The sequence below is a fragment of the Zootoca vivipara genome, chromosome 10, assembly GCF_965207765.1.
Source record: "Zootoca vivipara chromosome 10, rZooViv2.hap1.1, whole genome shotgun sequence".
Taxonomy (NCBI): domain Eukaryota; kingdom Metazoa; phylum Chordata; class Lepidosauria; order Squamata; family Lacertidae; genus Zootoca; species Zootoca vivipara.
The window spans coordinates 14,668,042-14,680,396 of NC_142593.1; the positions used below are offsets into that span (position 1 = coordinate 14,668,042).

Genomic DNA, 12,355 nt, shown 5'->3' on the forward strand with positions numbered 1-12,355 from the left:
ATGCCCTTTATACAAGGAAATTGAGAGATATAGAGTTGTGTTTAAATAGGGTGGTAGCAAGTCAACACGCTATTACCTTGCCTTTTGTCTGCTTCTGCTGGGGCTCATGCAGTTTGTTTAAAGTGCAACACACCTGCAAGCTTAAATACATAACGATTAAGTCAGTGTCCAGATCTTGCCATTGCACAATATCCTTACCTAACATGTTTGCTCCAGTCTGGACTTACCTTTGCTGGAATGTTGCCATGTAGGACAAAGGCCACTTTCTACACCCTGCCCTGGTTTGCTCAACAGCAGCAAAATGACACCTTGGAAATCCACGATGTGACTTGCATGTGACTTGCATCAGGATGGTAAAACCCAGTCAGGTGCAAGGCATCTTGGGTTTCAAGGATGGGAAGGCAATAGCATTAAAAGAATCATGGCTCACAGGCAAACTCTCCTCCACCTGCAGCCTTTGTATGACTCAACCTATTTTTTTAAAAAAATTAAGACTTAAAAATTATGTCCCAAGAGGAGCCAAATTCTACAGCTCTGCATAGTTGCCCCCCATTAAGCTGATTTGCATGTCTTTTGCATTACTCATGGCCATGGAAGGGGAAACTAGCGAGACTATTGAGTCAGCAGGCATCAGAAAGCCTGTTTAAACTTCATAGTCCAAAACTCTTGTTATTTTACCAGGTGATGCCAGCACACTCTCAAGCCTGTCCTGGCAAGGTTTTAAAAAATGAGAGAGCAGGGATCTTTAGAAGTCTGAATTTTTCTCCCAATGCCACATTCCACACCTTTGCTGCAATTGCACAGAATCCCAGTGTACTCACAGCTGCTTGTGAGCAGAAATCCTAGAATTGGAAGGAACCACGAGGGTCATCTAGTCCAACCCCTGGCAATGCAGTAATCTTGTGCCCAAAGTGGGCTTCAAACCCACAGTCCTGAGATTAAAAGTCTTATGCTCTACTGACTGAGCTATCCCAGTAGTCCAGTAACAGTATTTGCAATATTTGCCTTCGGAAACAATTTATCTAACTCTGGTTACATAAAATTGCCTGGCATCCATAGATGACTTTATTTGCATGTAGAATATTACCCAAGGCCTCTATTACACTTCATATCTCCGTATGACCCAATGCTACAATTGAAGAATGGGGTGTGGGTGTCTTATAATTTATTATTTGTACTCCACCCATCCTGCTGGGTTTCCCCAGCCACTCTGGGTGGTTTTCAACAAAGATTAAAATACATTAAAATGTCACACATTGAAAAACTTCCCTAAACAGGGCTGCCTTCAGATGTTTTCTAAATGTCAGGTAGTTGTTTATCTTTGACATCTGATGGGAGGACATTCCACAGGGAGGGCACCACTACCGAGAAGGCCCTCTACCTGGTTCCCTGTAGCTTTGCTTCTCGCAGTAACCGCCAGAAGGCCCTTGGTGCTGGACCTCAGTGTCTGGGCTGAACAATGAGGCTGGAGACGCTCCTTCAGGTATACTGGGCCAAGGCCGTTTAGGGCTTTAAAGGTCAGCACCAACACTTTGAATTGTGCACTTTGAATTGGGTCTTGTCCAACTCCCTGCTCAATACAGGAAATTCAGAATTCAAGCATCCCTAGATGACTCTTCATCCTCTACTCAACACTTTGCTGTGAGGGAAATCTCATCACCTCCCTAGGTGACTGGACCCATTGATGAACTGCTCTTATCGTGAAGAAGTTTCTCCTAAGCTTCAGTAGAAATCCATCCTCCTGTAACTTAAGCCTCTTACTGGTAGATCTAGTCCTGTCCTTGGGGGCAGCAGACGGCAAGTCTTTGCCCTCTTCTATGTGACAGCCCTTTAGGTTTTTGGAGAGTGCTGCTAACATATTCCCACTCTCTTCTCCAAGCTAAGCCTTCTCTGTGCCTTCAACATTTTCCATAGTGCTGACCACCCTCGGAGCCCTCCTCTGAACCCATTCCTATTTGTCAATATGCTTCTTAAAGTACGGCAGCCAGAACTGGACACAGTACTTCAGATGGCATGAGCAGAATTAAGTGGAACAGGTTATACCCCTTCCTTGGAAACTATGGTTCTCTTAAAGCAGTTTATGATCCTGTTGGCCGCTTTTTTTGTTTTGCAGCCATTATCACCCTTCTGTCTCATATTCAGATTGTGATCAGCTAACCACGTGCAGAATTAGCTTCCAGGTCAGACACACTTGAATACATACTCACACACACACTGCAGTTTTAGAAAGTTTATTTTAAAAATGAATAAGTTACATTTCACAGAAATGATAAGGTAGTCTCTCTACTATGTAAACAAAACTCTGTATTTTATAGATCAGAGTTATTTTAAATAATATTAATATGAACCAACTCATCTGGCCAAAACTAATGAATTACCAGGTTTCTGACTGGTAAGGCACCGTGAAGACAGTGGTATGCAGAATATGGGCTATGGATATTCTAGTGGCAAAAAGTGTTGCTGTGTTGCTATCTGTCCTTCAGTTTCTCAAAAATTTGTTTCCTCTGTAAAAGAAGCTTCCGTTTTTCTGTCCTATTCTTAGGGTACTTGAAAATTTCTATAGAATTTCAGTCAATACAGGGTTTTGAGCTAATTTTAAAGGTGGTGCATGTAGAAATTTTTTTCATTCCCAGGGAACATTTCTTCATCACTCTGCAGCTTCCCTCCCTGGCTGCCTGAACTTATTGATCTGAAAAAGTCCCATGAGAGGACTTACTTTGTGTCTTATCGTGGGCTTTAATTGAAGCGCAGGCACCCAGGAAGGCTGCAGAAGTGCAAACTAGTGTTGAGATGGTTTGCGGACTGAAAGACACTTGCAAACACCTTGAAAGTAAGGTAAGCACATCCAAAGCCCTGCACCCTTCCCAAGAGTAGTTCACCAAAATTTATTTCATCCATTTGGAAATGTCCTAATGCAATTCCTTTTCACATTGATGGGAAATGGTTGGAATAAATGCAGAAGAAATTGCCAACATAGCACTAAAAATAATGGTTCCATTGTAAATTAAAATACCATGGAGTTACCATTATTATTATTAATAATAATAATTGAATTTATACACCATCACATCATCTTTGAGAATTTGTAATCACTAGCTAGCCATTCTTCCAATAGAGTGAATGAAAGCAACACAATTAAATGACAGATTGCAATCCCCAAACCTAGTATAACACATGTACCTAGAGTCAATATGATTCTTTTATTAAAAAACAACAACACCCCTTCATTTGGGACTAAACTGAAATCCAAGTCGGCCAATTTACAGTACAATCTTAACCATGCCTACTCAGGAGTCCTTTTAAATTACTGGTGCTTACTCAAAAGTTAGTACTGCAGCTTTAGCCAGTTTATAAATTATTCCACCTGGGGGCAATCCAGACACCATTGTGTCTATAAGGGCAAAGGGTTTGACATCCCACTTATATGATATGATATGCTATTAATTGAACTGCATCAGTTTTGGAGTACTTCAAGTGCATTTTCAAAAATAAATACGGTAATTAGATGTCAGATATCCTAATATAGAAATTAAGAACATGAAAGCAATTATTAATTTAGGTATCTGCAGACCAGTTAACTGGGCTAAACTCTGCTGGTATATTTCTGCTCCAGTAAAATTTATGGGCTAGTTTAACGCACCCATCCATCATCTGGACCAACCCTATGCAACTAGGGTTGTCAGCTTTTCAATTAGCCTTGCTAATGAGCCTTCAAGAACATTCTGACTTGGGGGGTGGCCCATTAACAAAGGACGCTCTTCCAGAAAAACTTTACTCATTGCTACATTTCTTTGACAGCAGAATTACATGCAGAATAGGGCCATTTGCCAAGTCTGCACGCAATGTGTCATCTCCTACCAGTGAAGAACATGAGCAAAGTGGTGTTTTGCTCAGCACCTCACAGAATGAAGCCCATTGGGTCCTGCTTAACACGTCGGTCAAGTGCCCAATTTCTGTTTCGGCAAAAAAAGAAAAGTGAAACAAGCTGGGCATTACATGCATGTGAAAGACACATAACTTGCCAGACATGATTGTACAGCAAATGATACATCTGCACCAAGCATTACTCTTAGTCACACAATATTAAGTCTGAAAGTCACACAATGAAAATAGAATTACTGTGGATTTAAGTAATATAACAAAGCACCAAGATCAGTCTTCCCAGTTATTCACAACGTTATAGGTAATAGAAAGGCATCATCCTCTGAATAGAGACACTTTATTGCACAGATTCAAACTTCCACGGTCAAGTAGAGAGTGAAGTTTTTGGAGTCAGTTGAAGGACATAACACCCTGGCCTGCAGAGTCTGATGTCACATTTAGAGTTGCTTATCAGGAAGAAAACGAAGTACGAATGAAGGTACCTGGCAATTCATTCGCCATCTTCAAGTAGCTTTTGTAAATTGCTTTGGATCTTTAATAAGGAAAGAAAAATACAAATGAAAAGGATTTGGATAAAACTTGCAGCCACTTGTACAACAGATGAACAGCCCAGTGTCATATATGAAGATTCTTCTCATCTTTGTGTGATGAGTATTTGTTGATGGGGAACAGAAATACCTTAGGACAGATATCACCAAACTTCGGCCCTCCAGATGTTTTGGACTACAATTCCCATCATCTCTGACCACTGGTCCCGTTAGCTAGGGATCATGGGAGTTGTAGGCCAAAACATCTGGAGGGCCACAGTTTGAAGATGCCTGCCTTAGGAGGTTTCAGTTGTCTGTTTCAGGGGTGACAAACCTGTGGCCTTTGAGATGCTGCAACTCACCACTAGTCCTGCTGGCTTGGGCTGATGGAAGCAGAGTCAGCAACATCTCAAGGGCCACAGCCTCCCCATCTCTGGTCTATTGCCTCTATACTAGCAAACACATTGCAGAAAAGCAGGAACAAATAGACATGTTCTGTGCTTTCTGAACCACGTCATCACCCAACTTTTTGAATTTTGGATGTGGAACTATTCTTGGGGAAGTACAATACCAAATAGAAAAGTACTCAGGGAAAAACCCTCTTGGTCTGAATTAACTTGATTGTACAGAGATTTGTACAGTGCAGTGTGAAGGGGCCTCCGTACCTAGTTTTAGGCTCCGTTCAATCTCCCTGGTAGAGGTTAGCAAGTTCATTTGTTTTGACTGTTAGCAAATGAACCTGAATGGGTACCATCTGCAAATGAACCTGAATGGGTACCATCTGCAGGGAGCAGGAAACTAGATAAGCAAATCTCCTAATAACAAATGGCAGAAATCAAGCCCCTGTCCATTGGAAATACATTGTTTGGGAAACAGAGTGACTGATTAAGGCTTTTCTTTTAAGTAGAAAGGCAGGCTTTGCAGTTTGTCATATAAATATGAAGGGTTCATTTGCACATTGCAAAAGGGCTTAACATGTTCTGTTCCAGCTGTCCACAAGGGCAAAATTTCTGTCCTCCATAGAAGCCTCAGTGCCATGATAATGATTAGAAGCTCTGTGGAAGTCTTATGTTGCGTTTTGCTAATGCAAAATCATTCCCACAAAGAACCCTTTTATAGTGAGCCATAAGAAATTATGAAAATTATTTGTAAATAAAACTCCTGTGAGCTGTTGGAGCTAGGGCAGGTGTGTGACAGGTAAGGATGCAAATCTAGCCATCTTAAAGTGCACCTGAGATTGTTCCTTGTCAAGCAGGGCTTGTATCTGCCACAGTTTAAAGTTGGCACCAAATGCAAGCTCCACTGGGATTAGTGCCACTCGGAGCTGCTATGTGCAGCCAATTCTGGGAAAAAGTGAGACTTGCAACCCCGGATTCCTTTGCACAATTCAGTTTCATATTCCCTTTGACCACCATGGTTTGAAATCAAGACATATAAGCAAAGGAAACGCTTTGCCTGTCATGGTGAGATCAGGCGCCTGACACGTAGGCAGCCCTACCACCTGTCAAAGTAGCCTGCGGATCCAGTTCCCCTAACCTTCAGGTAGGAATTTCCCCCACTACTTTGCCAAAAGGGCTGGCACAAAAGCAGTGCTAAGAGTTTGGGAATGGTTGTTAAGCACCATGCCACCCTTATAAACATTAACTTCACTTTCCATGCTCATACATACCAGCAGCTGTTTTCTTAGGATAGGAATGGGGAACCATTTGCCCACCAGATGTTGGATAACAGCTCCCATCATCATCCCCAATTGTTAGCCACGCTGCCTGGGGCTGATGGAAGTTGGAGTCCAACATCACAGGTTCCCCATCCCTCTTCTAGGACTTGGAAGGTATGGCTACCTTGAGATTTTTTTTTAAAAAAACAGCAATTCTTAGTTACACAGTTCTCTATTAGTCACCTTTTCCAGTTTGATAAGATTAGCTGTTAGCTCCTCAGAGAGACCAACAATGTTAAGAGGCAGTTGAGATCCTAGACCTTCTTTTATTGGATATCTGAAATGGAGAGTAAATGTGGGGAAAGGGAAGCAGAAGACAATTTAAAAATGCACAAAGGAGATGTCTGGAGTTTTGTGAGATAGTGAGGTAAGCAACTAGAATGAGAATGTACAGAAATAAAGCACTGGATTAAATTTTAGTTTTACCTCATGTCAGTTAAGGACCAAAACGCCGAAATAGTGTGCACTATGCACATGCAATCCTATACATGTCTACTCAGGAAAAACTCCTATTAAATGTAATGGGAATTACTCTCATGAAAGACTTCAGATTTAAAATGACTGTTTGAAGAACAGAATGAAAACTTAACTCCAGGGGAGAAACTATGGGATAGATGATGATGAAGCTAGGTCTAGCAGGACTATAATAGTAAAAAAATGGAAAGATAAAGAAGATTCAAACAACAAAATCATTCTTACGCATGGGTATGTGAATCCACAAAGGAAGCCATGGTGCCAAGCTGCTCTTCCAGAATGTAGATTTTATATCTCATGTAGAAAGTCGAGCAAATGAGTACACAAACACTGTAGGAGAGGTGGATTGAGGACAAAAAAACCACACTTGATCACCACACACCGAATTGCTGTTACATTCATTTAGCCATGTAACATTATTAGGAATTTAACAGTTAAATTTCCACCCCATTAAGCTGATGTGCCTCAGACAGCAAAGGTCAATTGTGCAAAAAGACTTTCAGAGTGACATTGCAGGTATTTCTCCTCATTTGGTAATATATACTCATCCAGATCTTCACCCTTTACAACCGAGGTTGCTAATGTGGGGTCCTTCAAACTATAATGTTGGACTAGAACTCCCATCAGCTCTAGCGAGCACAGTCAATGGTCAAGAATGATGGGAGTCGTAGTCCAGTGACACCAGGAGGGTAGCAAGGTGGCTATGCCTTATTTAAAAGATCCAGTGGTGCTTAACTCTCCATTGCTTGCTGCAGCCAGGGAACCAGCTGATATCACCCCAGAATACAGCAGAATGTATACAGTGAAGTTCTACTGCTGTCTACTCCACCAACCTACATATATGCAACCTAGTTTGCAATGTTGTTGGCCGTTTCAATTCACCCATGGTCTTTTAAAATATCTCTCAGTCTTCTTTCAGTTAGCCTCCAGGAGTCTGGCAAAATGCTTTTAGAAAAAACGCATAAGCCTATTATCCCTATAACACAATTCTGAGCAATTTATAAAGGTCACACATTTTTTGCTTCCATTTTCCCCATTGGAAATTTGTACTGTGGAACATATTCAGGTTCTTTACTGGTGTGGAGCTAATAAGGGGGGGAAAGAATGTCCAAGCCGTTTATTTAGCCACAGGAAGCCCAGCATTCTGAAAGCACCCCAGATTTATGTCAGCAAAGTTTCCCAGAGTCTTGATTTTGCAACCTTGCAGTTTGGGGAATGGGTTATATATACTTACAGAATTGCATAGAGAATAAGTATGTGGTTCACAGTCAAAAACTTCTGGTAATTCACTCTGTAAAGGACTCCAAGGATTCTAGGAGGAGGAACTATGAGAAGAATAAAATATTTATTGAAGAATCTGAAAACGATACGACCAGACACACTCCATAAGACAACAACTGCCAAATGACTATAGGGTGCAAGTTGTTGTTCCTTCCTCACTAATTAAAAATATTACAATACGTTAATTCAGGTTATGCTCTGAGGCCACTTAATGAAGGGTAACTGGCTTGGTCTATTATGCAATATGATTATGCTCTAAATCAACTGAGCACATTGTTTAGAGTTAAACCATCAGCACTGGGCACCACTATACCTAAGGAAGCCTTGATTAAAATATACAGCTTAAATATGTGGCTAATAGACTGATGAGCTAATGTTCTCAGCCATATATAAGAGAGCATTTCAAATTGTAAGTTGACCTGAATGGGATATTATTCAGAATAGTGGGGCAAAGAGAGGAATTCTAGAACTATGCAAGGCTATGATTGTGCTACATGGAGCAGAACCTGCACAGAGCAAGATCTGGTGTCATAAGTAGACTCCAGCTGTAAACCAAAGGAACACATAGCTGGGAGAAGTTTCCAATTATGGGTGCAGTCTTGGCCCATGCCTTCCTCACTTCCTACCCACAACAGGCATTCTCCCTAACGAAATGCTGATTTTCACCTTTCTGCTTCATATGCCACATTCTACCAGGAGGTTTGCATATGTGATCATCTCCTGCATCTTTCCAGAATTTTGCCTCAAAAATTAAGATCAAATAAAACTGTGAAAGTCTGTATACATATTTTCTTTTGCCACTGTGAGCAGAAGAGAAGCAGCTGCTAGCTTTGTTTGACAAATACTTTCATATGAGTTAGTGCTATCAGAGGTAGATTCTGTAGCAGTTCTCTGGCTTCTGCTTGGGCAAGAGGTTGCATAAGTTATTGCACAAGTAGAAGAATACCTGCAGAAGTAATTTCACTTTTCACTCCCAGTGTTCTGCACAATGTGTAATATAGGGAGCCTCTCTGTGAGCAGAAGATACTTTCCACATATAGAAGGCCATTTCTGGATTCAACCCACGGTCATTTTTAATTGCTGGAATCCAACCCTGCCTGGATCTATCAGCCTAGCCCGCAACACCAGCTTGAAATGGGGATTTGCTCTATTTACCATTTCTTGGAAGATTCCTGATTTTATCATCACACAAACATTTAGCCTTAACATCTGTATGGACAGCCTTTGACTCCACTCTGGAGGTTTTCAGATGAGTCTGGGTCTCAACAACATGGTAATCTGTTGAAGAACAAGCATTTCAAACTAAAAACAAATGCATGCAGTATTGGGATATCCAATGCGGTGTACTCCAGATGTTATCAGATGACAATTCCCATCATTCCCAGCCAGCATGGCCAATTATCAGGCATAAAGAGAGTTGTAGTCCGACAACACTATGAACAACTTAAGGCATTGCATAACACCACAAAGTGCAATGCAGGTGCATAAACATTATTGTGAAGTTAGCCTCATTTCAGTAGGATGTGTCTTACATCCATGATTTTTGTGATTGTTAGAACAATGGAGCAGATGCTTAACAGCCAGATTGATTAAGATTTTAGAGTAGTCTGATTAATACTTTATCACAGGATTCCAAGAGGCAAAAATGGTTTGCCTGGATTCTGCATGTTTGTGGCGGGTGGGAAGAGAGGAGATGTCCGATGGTGGTGGCTTCAAAAAGTATGAAGGTGTTTGATCAAAACACTGACAAGAAGTGGACTGTAACTCAGTATAGTGTACATGTTTTGTATGGTCCCAAGTTCAATCCCTGGTGTCTCCAAGCAGGGTTGGGAAAGGACCTGGCAGAAATCTGGAGATCTACTTAGTTGGTCTCCAAGGTGCTACTGGAAGGAATCTTTTTTATTTTGTTTCGACTACGGCAGACCAACATGGCTACCTACCTGTAACTGGAGATCTACTGCTAGTCATTATGCAGACAAGAACCAATGGTTTGACATGGTATAAAGAAACTTCCAGTGTTCCTGATCAGCATGAATATGTTGAGAAGGCATTGATTTGGCCTAAGTGCCCGAAAAATGAATTTGCAACCTCAAGATGAGGCTTCACACAATTATGTTCCTTTGGTGCTACTGAATAGCTAATACTTCATCCACAGTGTGATTTTACACAAAACATGTTGGGACTAACCTATTAATTCTCTTGGACAAGTGCCAATATGTGTCAAACTGTGCCTGACCCCTTCCCTCCATACAATAAAAACCAGGCATTATATGGACAGGTCTTACATATGTCTTGAAACCACTACAAAGAATTTAAAGCTTTTTGCACATTAAAACGTACAACATAAGCAACAACCACATTTCCCCCTCTTTGGCTGCATGCACACCATACTTTTAAAGTATATTTAAAGCACATGGCATTTCCAAAAGGAACCTGGGAAATGCAGTTTACCCGTCACAGAGCTATAATTTCAAGCACTCTTAATAAAGCACAGTTCCCAGGACTCTTTGGAGGAAGTAATGAGCTATAAATGTACAGAGTGTATGTAGCCTCTGGGAAAGTGCTTTAAATTCCTAGATAAAAGGCTGCAGTTTCTGCTTCTGGATAGTACAGAAACGGTTTATTATTCAAACCTTGGAAGGGTTCCAGTTCTGGAGTTTGAGAACCAGTGCTGCTGGATTCTTCCATCTCTTGTCTGCGCTGTTGGATGATGCCATCCAGTTCAGAAAAATCTTCATTGAAATCCTGAAGAAAAGATACACCAGAAATGTTAGTTAAGAATTAACAGTCTGTTCAATATTCTGCCACCCCCCCAACTGTCACTTTCAGTAATATGGATCAATGACATCACAATAGTAACAAATATTAAGCGTATCTAATGTGGCACAGTAGAAAATAGAAAACTTTGGTTGCAGTTCCACAAAGATTTTGATCTGTCAAGTCAAGTTCTCTCAATCTAATCTAGTTTTCAAATAACTTAATTCACCTGAAACTCTTGGAATACAGTTGGACAGGATTCCAGAGCTTGAACAGATTTATTTAACCTCTTAGTACAAATGTACCAGAAGTTACACTTCTCTTACAATTGGCTTAGCTTGTTGCCTAAACCAGGGCTTTTTGGTTAAGCTCTCTTTTCACCAACCACAAGCCTGGGTTCAGACGACCCATTAAGCCACACCTGGGCTTATTTCAGGGCACCACAGAAGTAAAACAAGGACTGGGGAGGGGGAAAGTGGCTGCAAGCTTTTCTCCAGGAATCCACATTTTTGTGTGGTCCTGGAAACCTATGTCTTGAGAAGCAGGCCATGGTGAGAGATCTATGATAGCTTTCTACTCAATTTATATGGAGACTGAAAATTCTGAGTAATTATTGCTTTGACATCTGAAGATATTGATGTAAACCTCAAGCTTAAAACCTGTTTGCCTGGGAAAAGAGCAGAACTAGCTCTTAAAAAGTGTGATCCACCTTACTGAAATATATAAAACACTGATTAGCTCATTTAAGGGGAAAATGCATCTACATTTGATACGCCACATTGAATTCATGAATAAGGGTGTATCTTTGATGTCCACATGCTGACAATGACATCTGAAAGGGGAAGTCTCTCTGTGAGCATCTACTTGTCTGTGCAATCAAGACTGTGGACTGGTATCAATCATATGGAAGCCTATGCATGAACAGCTGTTCTTTTCAAATCTCTGTACAAGTTACTCATGATGAATGTTGGAATAGAGCTCTAGTGACTTGCCAGAGGTTGACCAGGGAGCTTTACAAGTAAGCAATTGGTGAAGCATTTGATTGCAGTGAGCTTTCAGTAATCATAATGACATCAAGTCTTCAACAATCTTAATAACATCAAGTTCAGCATGTACATGCGGGTGTGCATCATGCATGAAATTAATGCCTTTGTCAGCTCACTGCCCTCCAGATGTTTCTGACTACAATTCCCATCAGCCCCAGCCAGATTGTTCTGGCTGGGATTGATGAGAGTTGTAGTTTGAAATGTCTGAAGAACAGCAGGTTGGCAAAGGCTGGTCCATGCCAGAATTGGAGCAAGGAATTTCTTACAAAGCTTCCAATACTATCTCAAAACAATAATCTTATTACTGAAAATTATATTGGCTCATATCCATTCCATATTGTTCCTCATCAGTTTTATTAAAAAAACAAAACTTACCAGTGGTAAAGTTGTCGGGCGATTTGCCCGGAAGCTATTTTCTGGAGAAGGAAGACTGGGACTGTTGCCAACACTATCATCCTGAAAACACATTTTAAAATGATACCATTTGATCAACTACCAATACTGAGAACACACACAGACACACCTGAAAAAGGTTTTCACTCACCTCTAGATGTTGACAAACTGATTTTAATAGTTTGTAAGCGGTGTCTCTGGACAGAAAGGACACAAAAATGTACTGAAAAGAAAACCACCAAAATTATTATTCAGCATTTGGGGAGACTGCCATAGCT

At 40.9% G+C, this 12,355-nt stretch overlaps 1 protein-coding gene across 3 annotated transcripts in view; it reads right to left on the reverse strand.

Annotated features, from left to right (window-relative positions):
• Positions 1 to 2,215: 2,215 nt before the first annotated feature.
• The window catches only part of GRAMD2B (GRAM domain containing 2B), a 58,948-nt gene continuing 48,808 nt past the window's right edge, over positions 2,216 to 12,355 (reverse strand). For all 3 annotated transcript variants that reach the window (XM_035099659.3, XM_035099658.3, XM_035099660.3), the window contains exons 7-14: positions 12,229 to 12,300; positions 12,060 to 12,140; positions 10,515 to 10,626; positions 9,037 to 9,159; positions 7,835 to 7,925; positions 6,826 to 6,930; positions 6,310 to 6,403; positions 2,216 to 4,414 (exon numbers count right to left, since the gene is read on the reverse strand). In XM_035099659.3, the coding sequence (XP_034955550.1) occupies positions 4,373 to 4,414; positions 6,310 to 6,403; positions 6,826 to 6,930; positions 7,835 to 7,925; positions 9,037 to 9,159; positions 10,515 to 10,626; positions 12,060 to 12,140; positions 12,229 to 12,300 (720 nt within the window). In that variant the 3' untranslated portion in view covers positions 2,216 to 4,372. The remainder of the gene's footprint in view (positions 4,415 to 6,309; positions 6,404 to 6,825; positions 6,931 to 7,834; positions 7,926 to 9,036; positions 9,160 to 10,514; positions 10,627 to 12,059; positions 12,141 to 12,228; positions 12,301 to 12,355) is intronic.